Source organism: Neopelma chrysocephalum, unplaced genomic scaffold (assembly GCF_003984885.1).
Source record: "Neopelma chrysocephalum unplaced genomic scaffold, ASM398488v2 Primary Assembly neopelma1_81, whole genome shotgun sequence".
NCBI lineage: Eukaryota > Metazoa > Chordata > Aves > Passeriformes > Pipridae > Neopelma > Neopelma chrysocephalum.
Genome location: NW_020897743.1, coordinates 1,537,690 through 1,555,887, shown reverse-complemented (window position 1 = coordinate 1,555,887; position 18,198 = coordinate 1,537,690). Strand labels below are relative to the sequence as shown.

Below are 18,198 nucleotides of genomic sequence, written 5' to 3'. Positions count from 1 at the left end.
GATTATTGACACCTCATAGAGCAAACAGCAAGTCTGCTTAACACCATTTTCTCCATTTCAGCCAGAGGCTGGGATCGTGGCAGTTATTGTGGTTTAAAATGAAACTATAAAGCAGTAAAACCCACTTCTCATCTTCCACTTCTCTGCATTTCCTCCCAAGAGATCTTAGAGCTGTGGGAAGAGGGCCTGGCACAGGGATGGGTGCTCAGTGCCCATGCACCGGGGATCAGCCCCTCTTTGCTTGTCTGCCCAGTGCTGCCCTCCTCATGTTCCCTCAGAGCAAATGGCAGGACAGATAAGGACATGGAAGTTTCCAAAACCAGGCACTCATAGTTAGCCCCTCCAAAAACAGGTAGGGTGGAGTCCAGTTTGTGGACAGTGAGAGACAAACTGAAGCAAAACAGGATGTTTTTGTGAGTTAAAACTTATTTTTCATCATTCCTATTGACAGGCTTGTTTTGGCTTGGTTAGAAGATGTCTGCCACATTTATCGGGAAATTTATAACCCAAAGACCTTTGTGCATGTATGTGTGTGTATGCAGATGTGTATGTGCATGAGTCCTTGTGTAGGGATTGTACATGAAGAGCCTCAGGAAAATGTTCTACCTGAAAATTAGTAAACCTGGTAGGGGCTAACAGCTAAGTAATGGCAAATATAAAATCCATCTATGAAACTCTCCTGTAAATCTTGCCGGACGATTGCCTTCTGCTCTGAACACTTCAAAATTGGAAAGATTCTATCAAATTATAAAGTATTTACCAAAGACCCACAAAAATACTCGTGACTGCAGGTATTAGTTTATGAATAAACATGTGTTAAGCCAAAATGATAAATAAGGGGCAGATTAGGAAGCCATTGGCGTTGTCTGTACCCCACAGTATGTCCTATATTTGGCCAAGTTTCAGCTGATACAGTTTTCACACTAGCTCCTGTAGAGTTAAGGCAAAAATGGAGAAGAAATACTGGAAGAAATGAAAGCAGGGAATAATATAGAAATCAGAATAAGTGTCTTTAAATGGAATGTTTCTTGGAGTTTTCCATCGCCCGCTGCACCAGAAATGGAGGCACAGAGAACGACATCTCCAAAAACCCCTATGGCCACTCAACAGGTGCTCCTGGTGAACCTCTGTGTCTCTGTGCTGCCCCTCTGTCACACAGATCCAATCCCCACAAGCCCAGCCCCCCCTTGCATGGGGTATGAGGGGTCATTGCGCTGCTTTAGCCTTTGTCCAGTTCCCAGGGGATGACGTACCCACTCTCACTACCCCCATCCTTTGCAGACCACTGATATTTTATTGCTGACTTCAGGGGAGCAAGATTCTCTACCTTTGTTTTTTCTTTTCCTTGGCTCTGAGTTTCTGCAGTGCCTTGCAGCAGTTGCTCCTGTGGAACAATTATAACAGCCTTGTGTAAAACTTTACATGAATAGTGTGATTCCACTGTTGGTCTTTTTCCAGCTCTCACTCCATCAAAGAACTGGGGCATGTTCTTTAAGGCCACACAGCTTGACTTGCATTGGTTCATAGCAAGAGCTTTTTAGTATAAGAATGTGCACATTTCTTTGTTAACCTCACTTGGCAAACTCTCCCCTGACCTCCAGGTTATTTGATCTCTGAGCTCCTTATCCTCCATAATCAACTTCTCTCCTTCCCTTTCTCAGCCCACTGGCAGCTCTTCAGGCTGTGTTTTCAGACCCCTCCTTTTCACCTTCTATTTCACATGGGCTCAGCTCACATAATGCTGCTCCCTCCCGCCTTCCACCTTCCCATTCTTGACCTTTGCTCAGCTGCTGAGTGATGTCTCTCCCTTGGCCTCTGTCAATGCTTAACCCTTAATGTTCCTGCAACTCCAAAAACTGGCAAAAAAGTGCAATTGTCTAAGCCAAAATCTACTTTTATTTGCCCAGCCCATGTAACTTCAGACTTGCAGTTCCTCTGAAATTCATTATGTTTGCATCCTAATTTGAAGCTGGGATGTCTATTTTTCATTTCAATCAACTGCAGAATTCTGTGGAATTAAATCCTGCAATTTAGCACAAACCTATCCTGGGTTTTGAGGAGGAGTTTGACAGTGAATGCTACTATGAGTGTGCCCATGCTAACACTGACAGGCAGTTGAGCAGGCAGCAGAAAGAGGAAAATGCCTTTCATAGTGTGTGTGCTAGCACAGATGCTGTTGATTAACCCATTTTTCAGCCAGCCAGCTCTGAGAGTACCATTTAGCAACCCTGAGTCTGTATAATGCGAATAGGATGCTTATAAGGCATAAAGGGATTAATGTTCAGCTCTAATGAAATCCAGATGCACAGAGCTGGCTCTTTTCAAAGTCCTTTCCACAGCCAAGCTGCAAATAAAATTATTTAATCGTTGTAAATAGATGAGAAATACCATGGCTCAACGTGAAGCATTGTTCACTCGGTACTTAAGCTCACAGGCACAGGAGGCTGCTGGCAGTGGCCTGGTGGAGGGGCTGGGGTCACCCTCTGCCTGTGACAGCATCGGTCACACTGGGGAACACGGGACCCTCCTTGGGGAGCACAATTCATGCACGTGTTTGCCTTAGGGCTGGGGGAAGCTGGCTTGGAAACAAGCCTCCTTCTATCCCTGAGTAAAAGCCAAGGCAGGTCTAAAGGGGGTGAGTCTGGTCAGTCTCCCAGGAGCGTTGTGGACCACTGGCACCTTGGCAACTTGGCCTTGATTGTGTGTCCAGGAGAGGCGAGGACTCATGCTAGTGTCAAATGCAGCTATGCAGTCTGCTCAGGGGACCTGGAGGGGACACTGAGCAAGTTTGCAGATGACACAAAGCTGGGAGGAGCTGTTGACTCCCTTGAGGGCAGGGAGGCCCTGCAGAGAGATCTGGACAGATCAGAGGGCTGGGAATCACCAGCCATGGGAAGTTCAACAAGGGCCAGATTCTGCCCCTGGGATGGGGCAACCCTGGATGGATGGACAGACTGGGAATGAGAGGCTGGAAAGCAGAGCCGGGAAAGGGCCCTGGGGGTGCTTGTGGGTGGCCACTTGGCCCTGAGTCAGCAGTGCCCTGGCAGCCAGGAGGGACAACCCTGTCCTGGGGGCATCAGGGAGGGGATTGTCCTGCTCTGTTTTGCCCTGGGGTGACCTCACCTGCAATATTGGGGCAGTTTGGGGGGACACAATGGAAGGAAGAGATTGAGCCATTAGAGAGTGTCCAAAGGAGGCAACGAAGATGGTGAAGGGCCCTGAGGGGAAGCCATGGGAGGACACTGAGGGCACTTGGTGAGTTCAGCTGGACCAGAGGAGACTGAGGGGAGACCTCACTGCAGTTCCAACTGCCTGGGGAGGGGCAGAGGAGCGGCAGGGACTGAGCTCTGCTCTGGGGGGACCAGGGACAGCACCCAGGGAATGGCCTTAAGTTGTGTCACGGGAGGGTTAGGTTGGATATTAAAAAGAGGTTCTTCCCCCAGAGGGTGGTCAGGCACTGACCAGGCTCCCCAGGGCAGTGGGCACAGCCCCAAGGCTGCCAGAGCTCAGGGAGCTCTTTAATGATACTCTCAGGCACATGGTGGGATTGTTGGGGTTTGTCCTGTGCAGGGCTGGGAGTTGGACTCAGTGATCCTTGTGGGTCCCTTCCAACTTGGCATTTTCTGTGATTCTGTGATTTTTGCCTCATAAACTGTTTGTGGTTTGCACTTTCTCTTCCTTGTGCAGTTTATATTTCCCTGTATCACATACTGAATGTGGGTACTCTGCATTTCAGGCACTGGGAGTTAATCTGGGCCCCAGCAGGGGCTGGACCACCCTATTTATGCTCAGAGGCCCCACATAGAAAGGCTGAAGTAATTCTGCAGCTGTCTATGAGTTTTTAATTTTTAATATGGCAGGAGGAGGGATTTAGAACCAAGAGTGGGAGGAGGAAGGGGTTATTTTAAAGACACTAAGGAATGTGTTACATTTTTCTGTTCCTCAGGTCTGGCTGCTCTAGAAGTTTTTCATTTTGCCAAAGTTCAATTCAGTGAACTCTTTATTTGCATTTTTAAAGAAAGAGCGTGGTTCTTAATTTACTTTGGCCTCAGTTGTGAATTTTGATACTGTGAAACCCAGCAAGTTCCCTTCCAATGTTATATATACAACTTCACAACAGAAACTTCTGCCCCAAAGTACCAGCCTAAATTAAATGGCTTAAAGGCTTTATAAAAGTGTGCCCCCACTGATTTCCAATGTAAGTATTATCTGTAGTCATCTCATATTCATTGATGCCATACTTATCATTGGAACATGCTGCAGCTTGAGGCCAGAGACCATATATGTGTGTAGAGCTGTGTAGAGGTTTTCTTCAAAGGCAAGAATTCCTTGTGAGACATTCCTAGGGTGGCTTTCAGCATTGGTTCAAAGGAAGGAAAGGAATGAGAAAAGAGTTCTACTGTAAAATTATATCAAAACACATAGGGAGAATCTGTTGTGGTGCTTTTTTACCATGGGAAGAAGCACTGCAGGAAAATCCCTACATGTGACAGCTGTTTGGTCTAATCCATTGTTAACAGATATTTCAAATTTACTTGACCCTGGACATCAGAATTGCAACAAAACCATCTGGACCTCCAAGAAAAAGTGAAGAAATTTTACAAAACAAGGTTTTACTTTTCCCACTGCTTTCGACCTCCCTTGCCAGTAACTAGAAGGGGGAAGAAAGCACTTCCTTCAGCAGCTGTTTGTATCCCCACAGGCCAAATGCATGAAGTACAGAAGTATTTCTGAATCAACACTAATATTTATTGATCTCTTCAGTTTCCATCAATAAGTGATTTGCTGTGCTGGCGACAGAGAAGAAACTTGCATTTGTATTGCTCAAAGTTTTTCAAATTATATCGATACAAAAAATACTTTGTCTGAGTGTACCCTTCAGGTGTTCAGAGCCTGATTCTGCTGCAGATGATGGCTAAGAATCATCCTCACCAGTAGTAAGCATTTTTCTTGCAGTGCTTTTTTTTTTTGTTGTCCCAGAATACATAAACACCCCTCTCCTGCTGAACATTAAGATTTGCAGAGAAAAGGCCACCTGTGGATGTTCTCAGCACCAGCTGCCCATAATTTTCACAGATTCTGTCCACCAACACCATATCAGGGATGAGGCTTGGACATAGCAGAATTTTTTATTCTTATATTCATCAGTTTTCACCTCTCTGTCTAGTTCTGGGGCTGCAGTGAGGGAGCACAGAGCTGCAGGTGGGCACCCAGTTTTTAACAGAATCACAGCTGATGGATGAGAGCTCTGGCCTTGTCTTCCTGCTTAAACCTTTTGGGCCCCTTTTCAGGTGCCTGTCTTTCTCTTTGAGTGACAGTTGAGAGTTTTGCTCTGCTTTGGAACCCCAGGCAGTGCCATGTCATGGGACCAAACCCTCATGCTGGTCTCCAGGCATGGACATTGCTGGTGGAGGACAGGGCAAGGCTGTGTTCAGTAGCCAGAAACATAGTCCAAAGCCATAACAAGTTCCAAGTGTCCTTATTTGGGTTCCAGCCCAGTGCCATTGAAGAACATCCCCATCACATCAGCTGTCCAGAAAGACCTGCTTCTATCAGGAGGACTGGTGCTCCATGTGGTTCCCATCCCCTCCATGCTTTGCAGGGCATCCTGCCTTGTTGCCAACCTCTGTTGGCATTGCTCCAGACTCCATGGAAGACATAAGTAATCCGTGGGAGCAGGGAGAAAAAGTGTTATGGAACAGATTAGTGTGAATCAAGCCAATCCCCAGCCACTTTGCTTTCCACCTCCAAGTGGAAAATGCACATGGCCTTTGGCAGATGAGAATTGTTTCTTCCAGTCATGCTTATATGGGACACTTTAAAATAAACCAGCAGGGCTCCATTTCTTGGAAGGAAAAGGAAATGTTTCGAAGTGTGTCCTTGCAAACTGATTTACTGCCACCGGGCTCTGCATATTTTAAGAAATGTTTTTTAGTTAGGTTGGAGCTGGGTTTTAGTAATAAGGGAGAGGGAAGCAGTTAGTGAAAATTGGCAGGAAGATGAAGCTATGTAACATGGCTCAGATAAATATTTACACCCAAGTGTCTTAGCTCTAAGTTCACATCAAACCATGGTTCATACGGAGCATATCTTTTGGAGAGCCTGCTCCATGTTGGAGCCTTCTCCCTGTCGGGTCATGCTGGCCTGCCTACCTGGCAGTGATCTGGAAGGAAGCAGGTTAGGAATGCCTAGTCCTGATCACCACTGCAGCAGCATATCTCTGCTATATAGAGCATCTTCGCAGAGGCACAGAATCACAGAGTGGGTAAGTCAGGAAGGGACCTCAGTGGGTCATCTGGTCATCCTCCCTGCTGAATCAGAGCACATTGCACAGGATTGTGTCCACACAGTTCTGGAATATCTCCAGTGAGGAAGACTCCACACCCTCTCTGGGCAATCTGTTCCAGTGCACACAGAACCTGCATAGTAAAGTTCTTCCTCATGTTCAGATGGACCTTCCTGTGTTCCAGTTTCTGCCCATTGCCTCTTGTCCTATTGCTGGGCACCGTGGAGCAGAGCCTGGTCCATCCTCTGACACCTCCCTTCAGATACTGACAAAGAGTGATGAGGTCCCCTCTCACTTGTCTCCTCTCAAGGCTGAACAAGCCCAGCTCCCTCAGCCTTTCCTTGTAAATGAGATGATCCAGTCTTCTTTCCCAGGCTGAGAACTGGGCAAAGAGAGGGAAACCAGCGCAGGAGACAAATCACAGCCCAGGCTTTTTTCTTGGTCCTAGAACTCCAAAGTCTTACCTTTTAAGGGACATTTGGAGGAGAAGTGGAGGGTTTTTTCTCTTATTCTGGGTGGTGAGCTGGGCAGAAAACCAAGGCTGAGAAGAAAACGCATCTCTTCCAAGGAGCTGGTCCATAATGTAGGAAGGAGCATAGCTCTTCAGGCCAGTGTCAGCCAAGACCAGTCTGGCAGACTCGCACAGCACCCTGGTGGGACGTGGGGCAGGCAGCCACAGGTGATCTGCCTCCCAGTGGGTGTCCTGCGATGGATTCCCACTTTTGAGCAAGGGGGAATGGCTGCAAGACAGTAGCTGCTGGAGCCCCAGCTAAAATTACTCCAGCTTGAGCGGTCACATTCAAACTGTACAGTTTCCTGAAGATGAAGTCTGGCAACAGGGGAGAAGGAGACAGCAGCCATGCAAGGGCACTTTTCACTAAGCTCATTTTACGTGTACATCCACATAAAATGACAAGCACAGTTGTTTTCAGTTCATGTAACCTAATGCCTGATTCCCTTTTATATAGTGAACAATTTCCCCTTCTGTTTCTTTCTCCAGCGGGGTTCTCTAACTAGAAATGTAATGGCAGAGTCTGACACAGGCACATTGTAGGAGCATCCAGTACTCACATAAATAGAGCAGGAGGCAGCAGCATCCCACATTATCTCCTTAAGAGACTTCTGTAGGAATGCCTCTGCTAATGTAAACTCATTATGGGATTGAACTGCAGCAGTTGTTTTCACATGGGTGGATCCAAGCTCAAGCAATCATTTAATTGTTTCTGTACTCTTAACTGAGTTCTTAAGTATTTTTTTGAATGTTGCCTGAGAGCTAAATAACTGTGTGCCACATTTATACAGTACCTTTTGCCCTGTTGCAGTAGACCACTGAAAACTATGTCCAGTTGATTAATAGCAGTGATCAGCTATCTGCTCTGACACCACACACTGAAACCATGATGAGAATATTTGTAGGAAGAGAATGTTTCACAAGATCCATCCAAGAATAAGAATAATGTTGATGTTACTGGCTCGGAACAATCTGTGATGCTCCAAATAATCAAAGACATTGTGGCCCATGTTTTACTCTCTCTGGTTGTGTCTTTAGCAACATAAGCCTCCCTAACAGATAAGAATGTCAGCATTGAATGGACTCAGAGTCCATGGTTATAAAAATTGGGGTGTTTTTTTTTTTAAAGAGTGTATGATACCCTTTCACCATCTCTGCAGCCAGAAAGTGGACTGGTTGTCCTCCAAGGGAAGAGTGACACCGACAGCCAAATGTTCCGTATAAAAGAGTAACCGAACCTTGGCAGCTGAGAGCAGCGAATTTCTCCTGCAAGTGTGAGCTGGATGCTGCAACCCCACTGTGACATGCTGAGGTTGAAGACAGCACAGGGTGGTTTTAAAGAAACAGTGTATCAACGTTTCTGAAACAAATAATTTATGTTAAGCAGAAAAATAGCACTATTAACCAATTTTGTTTTCATTTCTGAATGGGAAGTAAACCAAACAGCAGCATTCCAGTGGCACAGGCATTGCAAACTTTGACCAGCTATGGGCAGAAGGAAAATCCATCCCATGCTAAGCAGGTGTCATTATTTTTCAGCTCCATCCCACCTTAACTATCTGAAGAATAATTCAAGTGCAGAGATCAGTGGAGGAAAAAAACCCCACTGCTCCTGGCCAGCTGAGCCGATAGCACAGACCATACATGGATTTGGAATGAGGGGCATTAGACTCACAACCTCCCCAATGCCAAGAAACACACAGCTAAAATCGGCAGCTCAGAGATGAGTAATGCACAAACACGGTCCAGAGTGTTGCAAGTGTTCAAGTACTTCCAGAGTATATTGGGTAAATGAGCATCTGTTTCCATGGCACCAAAACAGCACAGAGATCACGCCATGTCCTTCGGCAGTTCTCTGATTCCATGCCTGGTGAGTGTGAGCTGACCAACAAAAGCACTTCCTGGCTCCAGCACAGAGGAGCACAACGAGGTCCCTCCTTCATCCAGAAACAATGCTTATGGGCAAGGGCTACCCGATGCTGCTGGCAGCCAGGTGAGCCTGGCTGAGAGTCACCAGCCACCCCTTCAGAGCCCAGGTAGCTCTGCTCAAGCCCAACCCTTGGGCAGCAGGATGAGGGGGCTCCAGTGTCAGACAGAGGCCTTGTGGTGCTACTTCTGTGTAGTGAGATGGGAGTGGTTTTTTGCAAGAAAACCATAAAACTGTGGAGCTTAGAAACATGCAGGATTCAGAACCCATTTACATGGCACTGGAAGAACACTCAAGGTGTTAGAAGACTCTGTCCTTGTCCAGCAGTCTCTTAAGGAAATATCACTTACATGGGCTGGCCCAGACATACTCTAGTGGTTTAAAAGGGGGTACACAGCTAGGTTCTCCCAAGCAGGGAGGGAGCACACGAGCAACTGTTTTACTTTGTATGGCTACTGAAACCAAAGGCAGAACAACTTATTATTTCTGTATTAAATATGCAAATTAAATAGGTTAACTGTGAAATTATGCCAATTAGTTGTCCCGTTCCTCCAGTAAGATGATAGTTTTAGAGTGACCAAAATGATTGCCTTACCCATAGTAAGGGGATTCCACCATCTCAGTTATGTCCTGCTGAAGGAACATGACAGGCGAAGGTCAAAGAGACTTTGGCTGAAGGCTTGGAATGTCATTTTTTGGTAGAGTCTGTTTGTGGTCAGGCAGCTGGAACTCTGGACAACTAATGATGTCAGCATTTTGTTTGGAGAGAGAAAGTAGGGGGAGTAACTTTTGTCCTGTAGTCACAGCATTTCACTGGAAACCCCTAATTCTGCCCTCGTGAGATTTCCAGAGGTAACCCAGTGCCTGCTGGAAGTGGTGCTGTGGAACACACCCTCAGACCCCTCAGGAGAGGTGCAGTGCATGGGCAAAGACAAGGCTTGGAAGGCATTACTGCCACCATTCAGATGCAGTTTGAAACCCTTCTCAGTGGTCAGGAAAAGAAATCCACCAGTACCAACTCCCTGAAATTTATTCTGGGTAAAATATCTTCTTGCACTATACTTCCATCATGTATGTCATTGGTACCACTTTGTGCCCCACATTTTGGGGTGGCCAAAATGATTGCCTTACCTACAGTAAGGTATTATGTGCCATGAGATTCTTTGGCCCAGAAGATACTACCACGAGCAAGGGTTTATTACAATGCCGGTCAAGCAAGTTGCTGCAATGCCCCTGACGTGGAGGTGCATCGCCTGCTCCCTTCATCAGTGCTCTCTGCAGCTGGCAGCAGCTGCTGGGGTTCACTCCCAGGCAACCACACCCACCCTCGCTTCCCACCCTAAGATAGTGCATGACTGGTGCTTTGCTGCATGTTGTTTGTAGGAACATTTTATTCTATTAGGGCACCTCTGGAAGCCAGATGTTCTGTTTTAGTAGGGACTCTCTTTTTAAAACAAGCTTTTTTGTGCTGATGTTATTTTTATTCAGTTCTCCCTGTGGAACTTCTGAAGACAGATTTTTGCTTGGCAATGTCATATCAGGGTATGAGGGAGAGATTGCTATCGGTCTCTGTCTACATATGTACACGTATCCAGGGAACCTACTCGGGGAGCATTACTGATGTTGCAAAGCTGAATATTCGTGCATTAGAAAATTGCTTTATTAAATCACACTTGCAGGGCCACTCCGACTTTAAGTTCCATAATCATACACTCCTTTTCACAAGGTCATCTGTGCTTTGGAGAGCTCTGTTGGATCTGATCAGGCATGGAGTCAGGAGTCTGTGTTGTAGAAAACTCTTGCCGGTAGGATTGCCACCTTCTGCAAAAGGGGTCTTGTAAACTAAGTGGAAGATGAGGAAGGTGACCCTTTCCTGGCTGCTGGACTCCATGCTGGCCTCTGCCATGGATTTCCTTTCTGAACTATGTTAAATCACTTCCACCAACTTCTAAGTGGTCAGTAATGCCCACCTCATAACTTCTGGGCTTTATCACACAACTCTCTGGAGACAGATTTGCAGCCATGCTGAGCCCCTGGAGCTCCAAGGAGGGTGATCAGGAGCACGTGCTTCAAACCAGTCCCAGCCAACCTTCCAGGCTGCTCTGAAAATCCAGTACGATGTGGTGAACACCAGTCATGTAAATTCACTTAAATCACTTTGTTCTTGGCCTTTCCATCAGTGATGTGAGGATACCTTCCTCTGACATCATAAGAATGTTAATGTGGTCGTAAGGTGCTGAACTGTGATAGCATCGTGTCCTCAGAGCTGGGACCAGTGAGCTCTCACAGAGTATTTCTGTGTTCAGCACAGACCTTGAAAAATAACAGAAAGTAACAGTTAATAAAAGGAACACTCTTTCTACATAGAAACTCTCCCTCCTCAAGCAGAAATTCTGGTTTCTTTTATTCTTAGGATTTTACTTATTTTGATACATTCAGAAATCATAAGATCAGTGATTCTCAGCATGCTTTAAACTCCCTGGCACTTAAAGCTCTAACACAGGCAAATGCTGAAATTAGAAATGAGCCATGGGACAGATTTTCCCATGCTTACTAATCAAGAGCCACTGACGTTAGGATTTTTCTCCCGGACTAAAATCTCTTGTCTTTATCCAGGCAAAATTAATTTAACAAATAAAAGGAGACCTGTGACCTCTGTATACGTTGACTTGGATGGTTATCATGTCAAACTCTCAGGTCTCACTGTTACAGTCACCCCATTATACAAGACTTGGTGGCTGTGGCTGTTGAAAAAAACACGAGTGTCTTGAGGTTAAGCTGCCTGGAGAGGGACTAATAACAGCCTGTTTGCTGAATCTGTAAGTCATGAAAAATGAAGGTAGAGAAAAATCTACTATTCCTTCAGCCCATAAAATACAACTCCCTACGGTATTATATGCTGTTCATAACTTTGTCTGGTCCAGTTTTAAATTGAGTTCCTACACCTTTCCTTAAACGATTCCTTGGCATGAGTGCTTGGAAGTTTTTCCTGACCTTCATACTTTGGGTTTTTTATCTGCTTATTCTTGTCATTACTTTGAGATTTGGCTGTGAAAATGTAAATGTGAGAGTGGACAAGTGTTTTTATAATCAGGAAGGGGAGGAAGGTGCCTGACAGCGCAGATCATAGCTTTCAGTGATGAGGTTTCGTGGGTATTAGCTAGATGAAAACAGAACTTGTAGAGTTCAATGAGCAGGTATGCTTCCAAGGTAGCCAGGCTGACTGGAATGTCTTTTTGTCTTGCAGAAGATGAAGCCCATAGTCCAAAGAAGACGATCTACCCCATCTGCCATTTCTAAAGCTCTCAGCAAGTCAAAGTCCCATTCCAGGTTGAGTAAATACCTTTCTGACTCCTGTTTCCATCTTTCTGCCCACGCAAACTGAAATCAAATTCACATGAATTCAAATTCATTTAACAATGTTGAGGGCAATTTGGTCCTGCAGCAGGGGCAAGCAGAGGCAAGTGGAGAGGGACGAGGCACTAGACAGACACGGTGGCACACAGGACATGGGCTGGGGCAGCATTTGCCACCTCACGTACCGAGACTGCAGTGGCATTATCCCTGAGGAGCATCCTAGTGTTCCACTCCACCATTTCCCTGCCCGGCCACCCCCAGGTTACTCACTTCCAAAGCCCTCTGCAGCCCCTGCTCCATCTGCTGGACCGCCAGTGGGAGAGCTGGCCTTGAAATTTGGCCCTGGCTCAGATACAGGTACATCTGGGCAGGTGAGGGGGCTGGAGATGCCTCTGGAGATGGAGGGAGGGCTGGGAGGCCTGCCCAGACCCTGCCAGTCCTATGCGGGATTCAGCCATGCTCCAGGACAGCCATGTCCCTGTCAGAATACAGCAGCTTTCCCTTACTACTGGCACAGGTTGTGCAAAGCTCCCTCCCTTGTCTGCAGCTCTATCAAGTCTCTGCCTACACTTTGCTCCTGCAGGTGTTAAGCACCAGGAGTGTCAGCAGACAGGGACCCACATGCCAGATGTGCACATCTTGAGAAACACTCAGTGCTAGCCCTGACATGAGCACTTCAGTCCAACAGTGGGACTGAGTCCTGCTTGACATCATCCCATCCTTCTCCTGCAGCACCATGACAGATAAGGGGATACCACAGTCCTTTCTACCTTGCTCTGATAGGAATCATAAATAACATTTCCTGAGGGATTTGTTTAGTTTGATTTTTTTCTTTCCTTGTAAGAGAAAGAGATAATAAAGCTGAACTGATTGACATTTTGATCTGAACCAGCCCTCCTGAAGATCCCTTCTGTATCACACCATTAGTGATTGATGCACAGTACACACTGCTTCTGTGGGGTCAGTTTTGTAGGACCATTTATTACAAAGGGCAGGACTGATTTTCTTTTGGTTCTTTTTTGACTAAGTTATGTAGCTTCTTTGTCATTCCCCTTCCCCATCTAAATTGCACTAGGAAAAAAAAGTAAAGAAGAGAAACAAATTCTTGACTTTATTTGGCTGGAGAATATCCTTGTGAGGGAGGGAAGCTTTAAATGTTTCTCATGATGAATTGCTGTGGAGGGAGTTGGTCCAATGCCATCTTTGCTTAGGCCACCAGAGTATCAGTGAGACTTTTTTTTTGCTATCTTGTGTTTACAAAGCTGTATAACCCCTCCAGGTTTAGGAAATCCACTGCTGGGATTGTGAGATGCTGTGGCTCCCACTGCTCAGCTGATGGACTTGGAGAGCTTTTATATCACATTTAAAGGTGATTTAGCTTCTCACTTGTAGCTCCACAGATACACAGACCAAGGATTCACTTGTTGGTGGCTGTGGAGTGGTGAGGAGGGAAGAGAGAATTTCTGTTTGCCAGAGTGCAGGTGTTCCTGTGACTGGGGGATGATTTTAGAAAAGCAGCTCCTGGCTCACTTTAACCTCACTCCTGTGAAATGAAATTAGCTCAGTTATGAGGCCAGTGGAAACAGAGTTAAGACCAGCAATGTCAAAAATACTTCCCTTACAGCTCATGTGTTTTTTCATTTGTTTGTATAGAGACTGCCCTTAGACTAGAGCAGTATTGCTAAGGGGTGGAGGGAAGACAAGTATCTCTTCCACATCATCCCTTTTCAGGCAAGATACACATTTTTGTCTAAATGTGGAGACAGGAGGATTTGTGGGTTTTTTCTCTCTACATAAATCTAAGGCTGTGTTTCAGAGGTTCACTGATTAAGTCAGGGTCAGGCACATGAACACACTGTCCGAGTAAGAATCAGCAAAGAACTATTCCTTGTTCATGTGGCACATCCCACCTGCTGAGACCCAGAAATGGCTGTGGGAGCTGTTGTGCTGCCAGCATCACTGACCTGAGCCCAGAGCAGTGCTGAGGACATGCTCTTTGGGGGTGCTGAGGTGCAAGATCATGCTGGGCAGAGCTCTTCTTGATGGGAAGAGCACAGGGAGAGGGTCTAGTTGAATTCCCATGATGGCTTGTTGACTGCAGTCAACATGCAAAAACCCTCAGTTTTTTTTGGAAATGATCAGCACCTATGTGAATCTCAGCGGAAACAAGATACTGGATGGCAGCCAGGCAAGCCAGAATCAGATGTTTGGAATTAGATGAGTACATGCAGTTCCTTGTCTTTGTGCTGCAGCCCTTGCACTGACAAACAGTTCAGTCTGGATGGAAAACGTGCAGAAAGGACAGTTCCCCCCAAGCCTGTCTGAGCTGTGCCACAAGCCATGGGCTTTCCGTTTTCAAGTCGTACCTCACACACCTGTGCAGGAAGTAAGTCTTTTACCTGAGTGAGAAATTACTCAAAAAGTACTATTTCGGCAGCTTAACCTCTCTAGATTTGGTGTGGGCATTTAGGCACTTTTCCATCTGTCTGAGGCTGGTAAATTAATTGGGCAGGGGCAGGCAAATGCAGGTCATACAAGAGAGCAATAGGGATAGTGCTGGGAAAGGCATGGGGCTGATGGGCTCCTCCAAAACAGACATCTGAGTCGAATCACAAACCCTCCCGAGAAAAGCTTCTGACAAAGTCTTGTGATTTTTTCTTACTCCTTTAGGGAAACTACCCTTTCCTCTTCCCACTTGGACAATGGACTGCCAAGTGGGGTGTTCAGCAGCCCAGGCTCCACCTTCATCCTGGATGAGCGAGTACAGCTAACTGTGGGCCTGCAGACCCAGGAAAGACATCTGATCTTGTTCAGCGATGTGGTGGTCATTGCCAAGTCCAAGTAAGAGGAATTCACACTCACTCCTTCTCCCCAGTATGTGGTGTTGAAACTAGGCTCAGCCCCCATCACATGGTGGGATTCTTGGAGCTGTCCGGTGCAGGACCAGGAGTTGGACTCAGTGATCCTTGTGGGTCACTTTCAACTCAGGAGATTTTATGATTCTATGAGGTTCTGATCTATTTGCGGAGCAACCAGCAGTCTTGAAAACAATGCTTCTTCACAAATGTGGATCTAAAATGTGGCATCTCTCCCACCTTCAGAAATTCTTCTTGGTATTAATGTTTCACTCCATATTCCTGAAGGAAAAGGTTGTCTCATCAGTTTTAGCCTTTCCCTTATGAGGTTGCTTGAAGATATACCATGAGGGCAAGAGGCAGAAGGACAAAACTGACTCCTAGTCTGACTCCTGCCACATTTAAATTAAGATCTGTCACTGCATCTATGTGACTGGAAGGGGCATGACCAGACTCTGGAGGTCTAGGTGTTAGGATCTGGCCTAAGGAATTCCTAAATTCCATTGCAGATCCTCCTCCAGCCTGAAGCTGAAAAAGCAAGTGCATCTGAGTGAAGTGTGGACCGGCACCTGCCTCAGCGAAGTGACAGAGAAAAAGATGAGTCCCGAGAATTCATTTGTCATTGGCTGGCCTACCACCAACTATGTTGTCACCTTCAGGTATCTTATCAGACAACAGACCTCCCTCTGCATCCCAGTAGCTGCCCAGGTCTCCCATGTGTCAAGTGAAACAATGACTGAGGCTATAGGGCCCTGAACTCTACCCCTGCACTTTTCCCCATTGAATAAAGGACTTCCACTTACATTAGGCAGTGTGGTAAAAATTTAGATGTTGGGAGACACTCATCTTAGAAGGATATCTGCAGGTTCATCCCTGAGAGCCTTTTAGAGGACCAATCCTTGCAAGTGTTGATATAGTGTTGATACAGGATGCAGCTGCACAGCATCCTGTAACATCACAACCAAATCTGCTCTTAGCAAAACAGCTTGAGCTACCAGATAACTTATAAGCATGTTGTTCAAGCAACTGCCATCCACCATCTCTGTAGGAGATTAGTCCTAGCTTGAGATTTTTTCATTATGAAGGATAGGTTAGTTATGTCAGTGAAAAATGTCAGGTGACCTTGTGCCAGGATTGAATCCTTTATCCATCCTTAGTGTGGCTTAGGCAGCTCCTGGGCAAACCTTTCTCCTGCAGTCTTTTGCCAGGGAGTCCCAAGGCCACCATATTGGATTATAAAATACAAAGGTTCCTCAAGATGGGTCTGCACAAGCAGCACCATTCAGAGCTTGCCCAGCCCTTGCTAACCCCAAAAATAGAAATGCAGGGGAGCATGGAGCAGTCTAGAGAGTAGCCTATTCGTATCCAAATGCCATCTCAAAGGCAGTCCCAATGTTAAGCCTGAGCTAATAAGACTCACCAAAAAGCAAGTGACCTTTTTATTACCTTGAGCACAGTCCAGTCTGGTTAAATGGAATCTAGATCTCGTATATCACAGGGAACTCAGGTCACTGCTGGCTAAGGGATTTCTTCTTCATCCTTCCTTTTGCAGAGCAGAGAGGTCAGCAACCTCCAAGGGTCACTCTGCCCTCAGGGGTTCTGTGGGGATCTGGCCCGATGCTTTTCCATCTGTGGGGCAGTTGCCCTGGTGGAAAAAGAAATGGGAAACATGTCATGGTTTTCATACCTGCTGTCTCATCATTTCAAAGGGTTGGGATGTTGGTCTTGCCCAGGCAATGCATTTCTGATGAGGGTTCATGCTCTGACATGCAAGCTGCTGTTTGTGTCTTAGCCCAAACACAACAGCAGTTCCATTTCCTTCCCTCTGAGGCATGGGTAACCTGTGCTGGCAGCTGAAGCTTCTAGGAACAGCAGACATTGGGAAGGAAATATTAGCAGAAAGAAAATAGCAAGTAAAGGTCACTGCAAAAATAACAAGGGCCCACAGTATGAGTTAACTCCAACTTGACAGAAAGATATTTGTCCCTTATCTGAACACTCACCAGTCTGACAGGAAATGTGGTCCAGTTTGTTGCTGGGATTTGTTGTTGTTATTATTATTGTTATTTGTTAAAATAGAACAGAAGAAGGAAAGGACTGTGCTTTTGTTCCAGGGCTTTGCAGGAAGGAACTTTGACTTACAGCTATATATAAATGAAATTGGGTAGAGTTTCCAAAGGCTGTTACCTGCTCAGGACTTGTTTGATGATCTGCCTCCCTTTTTGTCTTCAGCTCAGCTGATGTGAAGGAACGATGGCTGTCAGCGTTACTGTGGTAAGTGACCCTCTTTTCATTCTCCTCCTGGGTGGTTCCTCTATGGTCCTCAGACAAATTTACCATGCTAGGTATCAAACTGCACTCTGATTTTCAGCACATTAAGTGTCTAACTACTGTTTGAAAAATCCACCCTTGAAATCTGAATATAGAAGCCCCTGGATGAATGCAAAATTGGTGTTAACATTTGGGAGAAAATGGGATCCATCAGAAGATGATATTGTTGGATCATCCTTTTTCCTTTGGAGCTGGAGGTTGACTTTACTAATCACTGTGGAAATGTCACAACTGTTAGTGACGATTCAGATGTTTTTTGATTTGAACTATAGTTTGTATTTTGTGGCATCTAGAGACTACAGCATTTTCTTTTTCCTGTTTTGTTTTACGTGTTGTTTCCACTAACACACAGACAGAAGTGTTTTTATAGGTACAGAGAGGGGAAGAAATCTTCTGATTTGTGGAGAACAGTAGCGATCCTGAGAGAACACTGAGAGGTGTTAAGCAGGACACGTCTACTTGCATTGAACCACTGCACATGGGAGGGTTGCTAGTCTTTGGGCTCCAGGTGGATGTAGAAGCCAGGAGCGTGTGACCACACTATGAACATTACATTCATATATGTCATATTTAATCTGTATTTATTACAGTACCAAGGAGGATGTCCCATCCAAATTTTAGGGTCCTTCTCCAGTGTGGTTGGGAAATTATAGTCCTTCCCTTTTTCTTTGGCTTTCAGGCATATCAGTGAGGTAAAACAAAATGAATACCCGAAGAATCTGACCCTTCAGATCTTTGTGCTGGATGATGACAACTGTTCTTCTGTAAGTAAAGCTAAGAACCTGCTCATCAGATCAAGACTACACAGGGGTCTGTGGGGTAGGGGCAGGAAGGCAGGGCTGTGCTGCTATTCGTGTTTCAAATGCAAGTCCCAGACAAAAAGGTTTAGAGGATGTGCATCTGGGTATCTGCATCCTTCCCACTGGAAGTC

At 45.8% G+C, this 18,198-nt stretch overlaps 1 protein-coding gene across 2 annotated transcripts in view; it reads left to right on the top strand.

The window, feature by feature from the left end:
- The window catches only part of LOC113971037 (rho GTPase-activating protein 20-like), a 32,383-nt gene that overhangs the window by 2,888 nt on the left and 11,297 nt on the right, over positions 1 to 18,198 (top strand). The window contains exons 1-6 of one of the 2 annotated variants that reach the window (XM_027690556.1): positions 9,666 to 9,762; positions 11,972 to 12,054; positions 14,752 to 14,922; positions 15,446 to 15,595; positions 17,169 to 17,210; positions 17,947 to 18,031. In XM_027690556.1, the coding sequence (XP_027546357.1) occupies positions 11,975 to 12,054; positions 14,752 to 14,922; positions 15,446 to 15,595; positions 17,169 to 17,210; positions 17,947 to 18,031 (528 nt within the window). In that variant the 5' untranslated portion in view covers positions 9,666 to 9,762; positions 11,972 to 11,974. Of the gene's footprint in view, positions 1 to 9,665; positions 9,763 to 11,971; positions 12,055 to 14,751; positions 14,923 to 15,445; positions 15,596 to 17,168; positions 17,211 to 17,946; positions 18,032 to 18,198 lie in introns of those variants that run through there. The other variant, XM_027690555.1, reaches the window with a different exon arrangement.